The sequence below is a fragment of the Nannospalax galili genome, unplaced genomic scaffold (assembly GCF_000622305.1).
Source record: "Nannospalax galili isolate Female #2095 unplaced genomic scaffold, S.galili_v1.0 scaffold355, whole genome shotgun sequence".
NCBI classification, from domain to species: Eukaryota; Metazoa; Chordata; class Mammalia; order Rodentia; family Spalacidae; genus Nannospalax; species Nannospalax galili.
Window position 1 is genome coordinate 207,740 of NW_008336848.1, and position 14,291 is coordinate 222,030.

The 14,291-nt window shown below is 38.7% G+C and overlaps 1 protein-coding gene across 1 annotated transcript in view; it reads left to right on the forward strand.

Moving 5' to 3' along the window:
• Window positions 1-9,164, forward strand: part of Tomm70 (translocase of outer mitochondrial membrane 70) — a 38,497-nt gene extending 29,333 nt beyond the window's left edge. Inside the window, exons 10-12 of the mRNA XM_008831243.3 lie at window positions 1,156-1,253; window positions 3,974-4,096; window positions 7,174-9,164. Coding sequence (XP_008829465.1) covers window positions 1,156-1,253; window positions 3,974-4,096; window positions 7,174-7,327 — 375 coding nt within the window. The 3' untranslated portion in view covers window positions 7,328-9,164. The remainder of the gene's footprint in view (window positions 1-1,155; window positions 1,254-3,973; window positions 4,097-7,173) is intronic.
• Window positions 9,165-14,291: the final 5,127 nt, after the last annotated feature.

The following is a 14,291-nucleotide window of genomic DNA, read 5'->3' on the forward strand; positions in this document are numbered from 1 at the left end:
AGAGCAAAGATACATCTCTTTCAAAAGTGTTTATGAAATTCTTAGGTTCACAGTTGTATTAATACAGTTATACAATACTGAACTCAATATAAACCCCTGTAAGATATAAAATTGAGTTTTTACCCTTTAAAGAAGATCTCCATTTCATTTTAAAATATGCTGTTTCGTACATTTTTTTAAATATTTTTTATTTTTTTTAGAAGAAGCATAGCATTACAGGTTTAATATGCTCAATAAGTTTCCAGAGGAAAGATACAGCTCTTTCAAAAGTGGCTATAAAATTTTTAGGTTTACTGTTGAATTAATACAGTTATACAATGTTGAACTCAGTATAAGCCCTGTAAGACATAAAATTGAATGAGTGTTTACTTTAAAAAAGATCTCCATTTCATTTTAAAATAAACTGTTTCTTACAATGTAGGTCCTGTCCATCACTGTATGACAATTGTCTAAGATGCAAAACATCCCAGGAATTCCTGGAATATTTTAGTAACAGATTGTAAACGGCAAAACCATCTTTACCATTGTCATAGAATTCACGATTTTTTTGGTGCAGACTTCTGTAAGGCGCTAAGAAAGCAAAGGCCACTAACTTTTAAAGAAACTAATAACCAGAAAGTCTTTTCTGCAGACTATTTTGAGATTGCACACCTCTTTTCACCGTTTGCCCTTTGAAATGAGTTTGATTCTTAGTATATTCTCATCAGCACTTAGTATATTCTCATCAGTACTGTATTTTCACTGGAAATTTTAATTTTGCTTTACTATATAAATCTGTATAATTTTACACATACATGTATATATACACATGTAAAACCTGTTTTCCATAGCTTCTTTATAAAAGTTACAAAGTCTTTTGCTTTAACTCTTAAAGCTTGGTCTTAGATGCTAGCACCTCTCAAAGCACAATCTAGGTGTGATCTAGTATCCATGGAATCAAACCTTAGTTAAGGAGAGAACAGTTATAATACCCTATTTGTAATCAATACCACCTAAAAACTCCAGTAATTAAGATATAAATATTAAATCACCTCAAATAATTTAAAGCAATAATTTGATAATGAATAAATGAATTTTAATAATAAGCAATATACTTTCAACTTTTTGGGTTAATTATTACCTTAATATATTTAACTAAAGTTTCTCTTCATGTAGGCATTAACAGATCAACAACAATTTGGTAAAGCTGATGAAATGTATGATAAATGTATTGATTTGGAACCAGATAATGCCACAACTTATGTTCATAAAGGGTATGTATTTTTCTGGTTCTATTTGTTCCAATAATAGGTACATTTCTTTCAAAGTAATTAAATATTTCTTTTAGTCTAAGAGGAATGATTCAGAGTATAGTAGAGAAATATCAATGAGTTAATTGCTCCATTTCTTACAGCATATGGATGCTGGGGGTTTTATTATTAATCTATGTGTATGTGTGGTATGTACATGCATGTGCATAGTGTGGATGTTTGCATGCTGCAGTGTGTGTGTGTAGAAGTCAGAAGACAACTTTTAAGTGTTCTGCAGACCTCCCACCTTGTTTGAGACAGGGTCTCTATTTATTCACTGCTAATAGTAGCTGTCTTGTGAGCCTCTAGGGATTCTCTGCCTCCACCTCCCTTCTCACAGTAGGAGCACTAGGATTACAGACGTGTGTTACCATGGCTTTCTGTTATTTCTGGGGATCTGGTTTTCACTGAGTCTTCCCAGCCCCTGTTTTATTTTTTTAAGTATTTTATTTTTATTCTATATGTGAGAGTATTGCCTGCATGTATGTGAATTCAAGATGAGTTAGTTAAAAATAGAGTCTAGAGCATTGGCTGTTTCAGGAAGGAGGGTATTGGGCATCAAAGCCAGGGTCTTGCACATACTTAACTACCTCTGAGCTATACCCCAGCTCATAAGTTCTTTCACAGTAGAGAATTTAGAGTACAAAATTGATAGTTGTTTAAAAATTAGATAAGTAGGACTGGAGAGATAGTTCAGCAGTTAAGAGCACTGGCTGCTCTTGCAGAGAACTCGGGTTTGATTCCTAGCACTCACATGGCAGCTAACAGCCATCCATAACTCCAGTTCCAGAGGATCCAACACCCTCTTCTAACCTCTGCAGGCATTGTATGACATGGGTACAATCACATACATGTAGACAGTGTGCTCATACACATATAATAAAAATAATAAATAAATTTTTAAAAATTTATTTTGCTCTTTTTGAGACAGGGTCTCCCTGTAGCCCCAAATGGCCTGAAACTCACTGTGTAGACCAGGCTGGCCTGGAACTCAAAGAGATCCACCTGCCTCTGCCTCCCAGTGCTGGGATTAAAGGCATATGCCACCACACCTGGAGATAAATAAAGTACATATTTTTTAAATTAGATAAATAGCCAGTTATAGTGGTGTGTGTCAGTAGGAAATGCTGAAAAGGCAGAGGCAGGAAAATCATGAAAACAACACCAGCCTGGCTTACATCTTTGAAGTTCAAGACTTGTCTGTAGTACATAATCAGTTCCAGGCCAGGTTGGGATACATAGCTAAAACCTGTCTCAACCTCCCCACCCCAGCACCAAAGGACAGAATTTAGTTACAAAATAGAATTTGAAAGGTAGTTGATTGATTGCAGATTGTTTTGTGTGATTTATTATAGATAAATATCCGTTATTTTACTTTTAAATTTACAGATTAGTTTATCATTATTATGGCTAATTATGTGTAACTAATAATTTTTAATTTTAATACTTTGTGGAAGAGCTTTTAAGAATTAGAAATGTTCAGGGCTGGAGAAATGGCTCAGAGATTTATGCAGTTTATTTGCAATGTGAATTTTGTATGTATTACAAGAAAAGTTATATATAAAGCTTAAACTGTCATCAAGAGGCTGAGGCAGGAGGATCTTGGGTTGGAAGACAACCTGGCCTATTAAGAACCTGTCTCAAAACATGAAAAGCAGGGCCAGTTGTTATGGCGCATGCCTTTAATCCCAGCACTCAGAGGAGGCAAGAGGCAGGTGGATCTCTGTGAGTTCCAGGCCAGCTGGGTCTACAGGGAGATCCTGTCTCAAAAAAATAAATAAAAAGCAGGGCTATGCATGGTAGCACACACATTTAATCCCAGCACCTGCACACACACATCACATAGGCTTGTACATAGACATAAATGAAAAATTTTTGAAAAGGTTATAAAAGAATTATTTCATGCATTTGATTTTTTTGCAGTGATTATATCAAATCAGAATTTCTAATTCATTCAATAAATTGAAAATGATGCAAAAGGGGATTTCATGGTTTTTTTTTTTGTTTTTTTTTTTTTAAGGGGTGTGTGTGTTTGTTAAGACGGGGTCTCACTCTGTTTCCCTGGCTTCCTCTGCCTCTTGACTGTGGGATTAAAAGCATGCACCACCATCCATAGTTTTATAAGGATAAAATTATAGTTTTACAGTAAAGGGAGAAACCTTAACGTGTAAGACAAATATTTGGCAGTATGTACAACATACTTTTATTGCCGTGAAATGCAATCAAACATGGACTAAGAGTGCAAGCATACACTAGATATCAGCAAGTGCCAGGAACAGAGAGGAAGGGTTCTGGCTGCTTCACTGTTGATGGCAGCCAGAAACAGAACTGGATTCCACAGTCAAAATTAGTTCAAGACAGGAGCAAAAAATGAGGTGGGAGAGGAGGGTGCTAATGTTGGTTTGGTACTAAATAAATCACTCTTGATATTTACATACAAAAACAGTTGACTTTGTTTCTTAGAAATACATGGGAAAAGAAGACTGGATCATTACTCTATGAATCTGTGGTTCTGCACTATCAACAGAGAAGGGGGAAAAACCTTCAATGTGATGATGATTGTATATTGCTTTAGGTTTTGTTTTTCTTTTTGAATTAAGTTAGAAGTTTATCAGTGGCAAAAAGTAGATCATACATTTGTTTCTATCAGTACTGGGTCCATCTGACTGTCTTTGCATTTCCAGTTTACTTCAACTTCAGTGGAAACAAGATTTGGATAAAGGTTTGGAGCTTATCAGCAAAGCTATTGAAATTGACAATAAATGTGATTTTGCATACGAAACCATGGGAACTATTGAAGTGCAAAGGTAACTTCTAAAGTCTCTTCTTAGGAAATGTATTGAGTACCAACCAATAACCCATTAAATTTTTAAAGTTTATTATACCTTTGGATGCAAGCTTCCCTGAAAATTGGGCAACTTTGATTTGCCTCATTTCTTTTTTCCAAAATAAAAGTTACAAAAGCTGTTTAAGTCAAACTCGTGCCTTAAAAGGGAAACAAGGTCTTTAGTATCTGTTGTGTATTATTTCTTTTTTTACCTGTGTTATTCTTGTGGGAAGGACAGAAACACCTGAATTGCACTTACTACTTCAGTAAAGAGTAACTGAAAACAGCCAGCCATGTTGCAACAAGACCTGGATCCTACTGCAACGTAACCAGCCAAGTAGGCAAGCTGTGACATCTTCTGCACTTAGGAGTCTTCTTAAAACCAAGGTTGGACCAGGCATGGTGGTGCATGCCTTTAGTCCCAGCAGAGGCAGGCAGATCTCTGAGTTCTAGGCAAGCTAGGGCTATAGGGAGAGCCTTTTTAAAAAAAAAAAAAAAAAAAAATTGTAAAGGATGACTGTTTGCAACTCATTATTTCCTATAACTTTGTTTTGTTTCGTGTAACTATTTATCCAGTTGCACTTAAGATCTTCATTAAATATTGGCAAGTATTTATGTATGGAACTTAAGTGTAGTATACCATCTTAATATTGGTATTTCCTTATGTGCATATTTTAGACCAAGTATTAAACTTCGGTGTCTTCCAAATTTTACCTCAGTTGACATAAACCCCCATCTTTATAATGATCCCCAGTATAATTAAAGAGTGTAGAAACTGATGCCTGGGCTGATTAAGCTAACAAGGCTGCACCACAAGACATTAGTGAAGACAGGATTTGAGCCTGTACTTCACTGATGTCAAAAGTAGCTGATCTTGCCGCTATCACTTATCAGGAACCATGAATTCTCTTAATTCCGTATTGTTCTGTTCTTCCTGTGACTCTCTTTCCTCCAAAGTAGGCAGAATATAGGTAGACTAATAAAAAGTGATGTTCTTGATGAGTTACATGTAAATATCACTTCTTAGTTACTAATTCGTTATTAGAAATAAACTACTGTTCTAAAGTAGGGCAGTAGTAGCTTCTAATCTTGGTTCGAGCAAAGTTATGAATATGAATTCTTTGATGAGTGCATATAAAAATACTTTACATTTAAGGTGTTCACAGATTCCGTGGATTAAAAACTCCTGATTTAAGGGGGAGAGCGTTGAGGGAATTTTCTTAGTGTGTTAATTATACTTTAAAAAGGCCATCTTGTAAGGCTGGGAATGTAGCCTAGTATGCATATGAGGCCCTGGGTTCAGTTCCCAGCACCACAACTGGGCATGGTGGTGCACACCTAAAAGGCAGAAGGATGATCAGAAGTTAAGGGTTTTCTTCACCTATATAGGGAGTTTGAGGCCAGCCTGGGCTAGAAACCTTGTCTTAAAAAAAAGTCCATTTTTGGCTGGAGAGATGACTGTTAAGAGCACTGGCTGCTGTTCCAGAGAACCCAAGTTTGGTTCCCAGCACCCATATGGAGGCTAACAACTGTCCTAACTCCAGTTCCAGGGAATCTTAACACCCTCTTCTGGCCTCTCTGGGTTTGCATACATGAGTTTTATCTTTTTGAGACAGGGTCTCCCTGTAGCCCCAGCTATCCTGGAACTCATTATGTAGACCAGGCTGGCCTTGAACTCACAAAGATCCACCTGTCTCTGCCTCCCAAGTGCTGAGATTAAAGGCATAATAATTTTTTTTAAGTCCATTTTGAATCCTACTGTAAATTTTTTTAAATAAGTGTGTAGGCCGGGCATGATGATGCACACTTTTAATCCCAGCACTTAGGAGGCAGAAGCAGATGGATCTCTGAGAGTTCAAGGCCAGCCTGGTCTTCATAGCAAGTTCCAGGCCCGGGGATGGGGGGTGGGGTGGGGGGGTTCCCAGGGAGACCCTGTCTTAAAAAGACCCAAGAAAAGGGGGTGTGAAGGAATGATTTATTGTTTTGTGGTTTGCTGTTTTGCTTGAGGGTAGAAGGCATTGTTTTTGTTTTTTGAGACATGGTCTCCCAGTAGCTTCAACTGACCTGCAACTCACTATGTAGACCACAGTGGCCTTGATCTCAGAGATCTACCTGTCTGTGCCTCCGGGTGCTGGAATTGAAAGTATGTGCCACCACACCTGGCTTGATTGACATTCTTGATTATGTTAGTATTTTTCACATTTGCTAGCTATTGACATAGTATTTCCATATGAACCCTTAGCATTGTGTAGCCATGTGTTGTAGGAAGTTAAATGTGGCCACTCCTTACAGTCTGACAATTATCTAGTAGCAACTTAAATACTGATTGTAAGGTTATGAATGTATGTGTATATATATACAGACACACACACACATCACTAGCTACCTAACACAATTGTTTCTTATTAACTATATAAAGCGAAGCCACACTTATATTGTAAACTTGGTTAGCCATAAGTATGTTTGTATATTTACTAAAAAATAATTACCAGCCTTTGTACTTGTTGTGGTGATTGAATGGTGTTCATCACAGAGCTAGTAAGATTATGGTATAAACATTTATCTATGTATAGAATGATAGTAAAACTGTGGAAATGTTAGGAATAAAGTGGATAATTCTCCTGGGAAGGGATAAGGAAAATATTTTTATGTGAGGATGTAGTATTTGAGCTGGGTTTTAGAAAGCAAGGATTTGAGAAGAATTAGGCAGAGGCAATAATCTGAATGTTATATGCAGAGCATGTTTGGCATGATCAAGATTGATCACTGACTGCAGTAGATGTGCATGGGTTTGGGCATTTGATGGTAAGAAATGAGATAGTAAGAGGGTGGGTTTACACAGCCCAAATGAGGGCCAGCCTCTGAAGGCCACTAGTGCTCTCTGAGTCTGTCATCAGGGACCTCTGGTTTCAGTAGAAGCATGCAAACTTTTAGGAGCCAGGTAGAAGTATGATTTTTTTTTTTTAATATTCTTTTAGAAGTATGATTTTTAAATAACCCAGTTAATTGTCTTAATCTAGTCTTTAAAATAAGAATTTTAAAATTTTGTTCTTTTAGAGGAAACATGGAGAAAGCCATTGACATGTTCAACAAAGCTATTAACCTGGCCAAATCAGAAATGGAGATGGCTCATCTGTATTCACTTTGTGATGCTGCCCATGCCCAGACAGAAGTTGCAAAGAAGTACGGATTAAAACCACCAACATTATAAAAAAAGGGGAAAGCAGACTGACTTTTTTAAAAAGAAGTTTACCCCCTCTTCAGCTGAACCCTGAAGACACTGTCATGAACTGTGTTGAATGGTGGAACTTAGTTTTCCCTTTGTGATGTTGTCATTCATTACATCTGTTTCATGTTTAGGTGTTGTGGGTGTGGCTGCTGGAGGAAGTTTGAGTCTTGTAGCTTTTATTCCCTGTGCAACAAAAGCTTCGAACCTGTTAAAGGGATATTAAAATAAAGTTGTAGAGGACAAACAATAATTGGCCATGCAAATAAAAACTTTGATTTGTTGATTTTTTTTATATGGGGGTGGGGATTGTGTTCTGAAAGATTTTGTTTTTATAGATGTTTGTATAATATGAGTGTTTTATAGTATGTTGGTCTTTAGCATTAGTAAGTGCTGTAAAATAGACTTCTTTTATATTCAATTAACCCTTTTTAATTTTTTGGAAGATGAAAAACTTAAATGTGGAGCACACTAAAATTGAGACCCTTTAAGCTGTTGTCCGCATGCACAGTGCCTCTGATTCTGTAGAATGTTAGTAAATTATGCAGAAGCAAAATAATTCTGATTGATATTTGTGCAGGAAGATTGTTAATGAGGGACTGAAACCAGAAAAGAGGTAAGATGAAAGATAAGTGTGTTTGTAATTGCCCATGTCTCTTCCATAGTAAGTACTATTTAATAGTATACTTTTTAAAGATAATTGGTTTATGTGTATAACCCCACGTAAAGATGGAATAAGTGTGATGATATATAGGAATATTTAATTAGTTTAAATTTTCTAGTAATAAGGTATGGCTAATGGTTCAAAAAGGATATAAATCCTGTAGCCAGAGCATCTATTTTTTTGAGATGACAAGTTTAGTGCTTTAGCTATGGCTATATGCGCTTAAGGAATTTTAAGCCAGTATTTTCAAAGATTCCCAATAGTACATTGAATACTTTTTGTAATGAGGTAACCCTGACCTCGAAGGACTAATGGCCCATGTCCACGTCTTCACTAGGGATACTGACAGCTGACTATAGTTGTGTTCTTTTGGTTTTTATCTGTACCTCATTTTTGTGAATCAATTAAGGTGTGTTTCCATTTGTCACTTTCACAGACTATTTTTTGCTTATTTATATGCTGGATTCTTCTGGTGGGGGAAGGACTGTGTTCTTAATGAGTGTTTCTAAGCTAAGATCCAGGACAGGAAGGGGTTTATTTAAATGAAATAATAAAAGAGGGAGTCTTCTGTTAACACTTTTACGGACACGAAGTCTAACTATAGTTTACATTGTTGAGAGTAAAGGAACATTTTACACTCTTTTTAAAGGGTGCTTTATCCCATTGAAAACCAAAAAGATTTTGTCATAAATGCTGTCCTTTTAGAAACTACTAGAAATGACTCCTCTTACAAAGTTAGTCTTTGGACAATATTGAGAAAGCCTCAGACTGATTTTTAATAGGAGCAGTTAGCATAATTTAAGGTAACTGGGATAATGGAAAGTTGGAGATCTCTTCATTTTGTTCTCAATCTCCTACTATGATAACCCTTAAATACAGAAATGTTCTACATCTCTAAGTGTGACCTCTTGCTTTAAAACCAAGTTTTTATTTGCATGGCTGTATTTACATTAATACCAACATTTTCTTCTACTCTCTCCCTTCCTCTTGGGGAGGAAAAAGCTGACGCATGTGCCATTCAGTACTGTCATTCCAAATTCTCACAGCCTTTTGCCTATTGTGAACATATTTGAAACTGCACTGAAAGCTGCATCTGTCTGTATCTTTTCTTTTGTAAATGACCTCACATGTAAATTCACGAATAAATACTACATTCAATCTTTTCTTTTCTATCTGTTCTTTGAACAGAAAGATAGGTAGTTTATTCGTTTATTAACTGGGTAGATTCAGTTAAGTCTCTTGTGGGGTCAATCTAACTTTGAATATAGGTACGTCCAAGTTAATTGGTTTGGACAGTGGGGTTTCCTGAAAGCATTCATCTTTCCAGCTATGGAACAGAGTTCTGCAGAGAGCAGCAGCTGCAGAGCCACCTTCCTTCACCTGCATCTGTCTAACTCACACTTGCACAGCAGCCTGGAAAACTGCTGATTAGACCTGGGCCTGGACGGACCTAAGGTTTTCATGCTGATTCCACATAGAAGTTTGGTCATAGTTCACAACATGGAGACTTTTGTAAAGCACACCTAAAATAATCTTCTGTCCTTGATATGTGATATACATCCCTAAACAGCTTTCTGCCTTCTGGAAACTCAAATTTCAGTTTAAATAGTATTTTATTCCTGTAGAAGTCAACTAATTGCCACCTTAATGCTGCTTCTAACAAGAGGACCATTTAAGCCAGGAAAGTTTAGAGTATAAAATTACAAACTACCCAATACTATCACTATAAATTGAGTTGTATGGTCTTTTTAAGACAATAATTTAGGAGTGATTGGAAGGGATCTAATCCAGGTCCCAGTGCCCTGCCAATTTGATTTGGCAGAATGACTTAATTTGATGTTTGCATGACATTAATTTGTGGTACTGTGTGATAACGATGAATAATTGGTCTCCCCCCAAAATACAGTAAAAGTTCATGACTGTTATGTTTTCCAGGTACCACTTTCTAAAAAGGTCAAAATAAGCAGGTAACTGTACTAAGAATAAAATATGGGGCTGGAGAGACGGCTCAGCAATGAAGAGCACTGGCTGCTCTTGCAGAGGACTCGATTCCCAACACCCACATGGTGGCGAACATTCATCCTTAACTCCAAGGGGAATTCGATGCCCTCTTCTGACCTTTGTGGGCACACTTACATGCAGGCAATGCAGTCATACACATAGAATAAAAGTAATAAAATGCTATTAAAATCACCTAGTTACAGGAGATCTCTAGAATGGGGGGTGCAATTTTTATTTTTGACAGTTTCTCATATATATATATATATATATATAGTTTTGATCATACCACATTTTCTTCTTTCAGAATTCCTTCCCAAGTCCACCTCATGTCTTTTTTTGTTTGTTTAAATAATGGCCCACTGAGTTTAATAAGGGTTGCTTATATGAGAATGAAGTTATTTCCTGAAGTATGGGAATTTGTCAGCAGCTGCCAGTAGCTCCTCAGGAGCAGAGCCTGAGTTCCTCCCCGTATGTGGTGGCATGTTGATGAGCTCACCCTTCTTAAAGTTTTTAATCTTTTTTTTAAAGAGCATTGTATTTATTAATTTCATATATATACAATGTATCTTCATCATATCTAATCCGTCCCCCCTTCTGATCCGCCCCCATATGACAGGTTTAATCTTGTACAGGTAACCACAGCTATTGTGAGTTCATGAGTGCAACACCATGTCAGATCCAGGAGACAGCATTCCCAGCACTCCTGGCTCTTATATTCTCCACCCTCTCTTCCTCCATGCTCCTAGGCTTTGAAATTGGTAACAGAGGTCTCTCAGGTCATTTACTCTTTCATTACAAGTTACATGTCACTGCATTAACTGTTGCCCACTGAAAGCCAAGCAGCATTTTTCTATGAATATAAACAAATATTTGGATGGCAGTTTGGCATGGCTACGTAGCAAAAGAGCACTAGTAGCCCCTCCCACTAGGACTTGACCTTGTTCGCTGTGATAAAGTACTCTAAGCAAAAATAACTTGGGAGGAAAGGATTTATTTCAGGTTATAGTACAATCCATCATTGAGGAAAGCCAGGGCAGGAACTGTGGTAGAGACCACGCTGCTGCTTACTGACTGCTCCTCTGACCCTTGCTCAGCCTACTTTCCTAATGCAATCCAGGACCACCTACTCTGGGGTGGCACCACCTACACTGGGCCGGGCCCTCCCACAGCACAACAATAAAGAAAGTGCCTCAGAAGTCAGTCCAATGGAGGAAATTTCCCCATTAAGGTTCTCTTTTCTCAGGTGTGTCAGGTTGACTACTAAAGCTATCCAGCACAGACCTCCCTAGTCATGGGCTTTTGAACAGATTTAAAGTACTGTATTAGGGTTCTCCAAAGAAACAGAACCGGTAGAATGAATATGTATGTATAGAGATTTATCATCTTAGCTCACAGAATAGAGTCCCAGTAGTCCAACAATGGCTGCACCACACTGGAGAGGCTGAGAATCCGTAGTCGCTCAGTCCATGAGGCTGGATGTCTCAGTAGTCCCGATCTGGCGCTGAAGGTCTGACGAATTCCAAAAGTCTTCAGTCTACAGCAGCAAGACGAACTCAAGCAGCAAGAAGCCAGGCGTTCTCCTCTGCCTTGGCCTTTTATACAGGCTGCCATCAGAAGGTAACACCCACATTTAGGGTGTGTCTTCCAGCTTCAGATGATCCAATCAAGAAGATCTCTTTCATTTCAGTTAATCCCAGATCCAGTCAAGTTGACACCCAGGATTAGCCATCACAGGTACTAAGCATGAATTACCTTCTGTGGATGAATTACCTTCTGTGGAGTACCTCAAACCCAATCAGAAAGCAGTTGGTTACCCCCTGTATTTCTTTGTTGTGATAAAATACCATGACTAAAAGCAACTTACGGACAAAGCATTTTATTTTGGTTTACAGTTCCAGAGGGTGAGCCCGTCCTGGTGGGGAAGTCTTGGCAGTAGGCAGCCAAAGTAGATCAATCACATCTCCATCCACATGCACAAATTGGAGAGAGCAAAGTAAAAGTGCCTGCCTGTGATGTACTTCCTCCAGTAAGGCTCCACATCCTAAAATTTCCATTCCCTCCCCAAATACTGCCACCAACCTGTGTTCAGATGTGTGAGCCCAAGAGGAATACTTCTCATTCAAACCACCACACACACCCCAAAAGTCATGATGCCAGCGGGCACTTCTTGCCTGATAGGTTGGTATCACAGCATGCTGGGTCCTACAGCCAGAAATCTGACTCAGCTTGACTTGCGCGGGGGGGGGGGGGGGGGGGGCTCTGGGGCCTCCCAGACCAACCTATAAGGAGGTATCCCACACCTGACACTTAGGTTTACACTTAGTAATTTTTGCCGTCTGAGACGCGCATTATCCACCCACGTGGGCTATCTCCATTTAAACACCTTTTAAAAACTATATGGGTATCGGGGGGGTTGAAACAGAATCTCACTATATAGCCCTGGAACTTATGTGTACCAGGCTGGCCTCAATCTTGATCTGCCTGTCTGTACCAAAAAAAACAAAACATTAACTGTACTGAGTGATGATGAGGATGTCAGCTGGGACAACCACTTTGGAAAAGTTTGATAGTAAAACATACACATGAACCCTCATTCCACTCCTACAGAAATGAAGAACTTGTATGTTTCTATCCTTTATTTGAATGCCAGAAATAAATGTCCAGCATTTAAGCAATAAACAGATTAGTTAATGCACATGGATGAATCACCAGATATAAACTACCAATTAAAAGTACCAGGTCATGATTCAATTTTATACAATCATAGAAAATTCAAAGTACCCTACAGTGATAAAGCTTATCCGTGACTGCCCAGAGGTAAGGAATAAACAGTTAATAAGATTATAGGCAGAAGCTGGAGACATGGCTCAGCTATTAGTACTTGCTGCTGCTCTGGCAAAGGACCTGAGTTCAGTTCCCAGCACCCACGTTGGACAGTTACAACCATCTATAACTCAAGTTCCAAGGGATCCAATGCCCACCTGGCCTCTTGCATACACTACTCATATACATCAAAAAAAAAAATTTTTTTAAGACCACAAGGAAATTTTCAGGGGTGGTACATATGTTAACTTTCTTGACAGGCACTTCATAATTGCATGGGTATACATTTGCCAAATTTCACCAAATTACTATATTTTTTTTTTTTTTGGTCATTTGTCTGTTACTCTTGTGTAACCATGCTATTTTTCAGAGGTTAAACAGCATACGTTGCCTTCACTTTAATAGATTATACACTCATTCTAAACATTTTGATTTACCACTATGGTAAATAGCTGTTATTTGTAATCAGTGGTATGCCAGAGCAGTATTGTACAAGTCACTGCCAAATGCACTGCATATCCCTAAATCTGTTTAGAAGTGGCACACTGGGGGGCTGGAGGGATGGCTCAGCAGTTAAGAGCACTGTTCTTGCAGAAGACCTGGGTTCAAATCCCAGCACCCACATGGCAGCTAACAACTGCCAGTAACTCCAGTACCAGGGGATCCATACTAGGGGATCTGACAGCCTCTTCTGTTCTTGTGGGCACTGCACAACACGGGTGCATTTACCTACATGCAGGCAATACATGCATACACATAAAATAAAAATAATAAAATATTTTTAAAAAAAGAAGTGGCACATTAACACAATATTGGTGTGACCTAAGTTCCTCCTTCTAACCACTACGACACACGCTATTGTCCAGCCTGCTATTGTCTCGCCTCCTTCCCTGGCTCTGCGGAAGGAGTCAAGTAGGCCAAAGCCCATTACCTCTCCCACCCAATCAGTTGACCTTAGCTGCATGAAGGGGAGGAGTTGGCACCATTTTGGGAGCGGGCCCACGGGGGTAAGGCAACTCTGGGCAGGGCAAGGAAGAGCAGCTGTGGTGGCAAGGATCTCAAAGCTTCACCAAACTGTAAAAGATGGACTATGGAAGCAGGACGTGGTGGTGCACACCTTTAATCCCAGCACTCGGGAGGCAGAGGCAGGCGGATCTCTGTGAGTTCAAGGCCAGCCTGGTCTACATAGTTTCAGGCCAGCTGGGGCTACAGGGAGACCCTGTCTCAAAAAGCCAAAAAAAAAAAAAAGGATGGGACTATGGGAGTTCATGTCTTTGTATGTCACCCTTTCCAGGATGTCATTTAAACCATGCTAAAACCCAAATAGAAGGTATTCTGTCAGTTTGTCACCCCTGACACCTCAGAGGGTGAGGGCATGTGGGTCTCCCAAGGAGGAGGAAAAGAGAATTTGGCAAAACAATTGGCACCATGGAAATCAGTGTTCTTACAAATCACATTTTC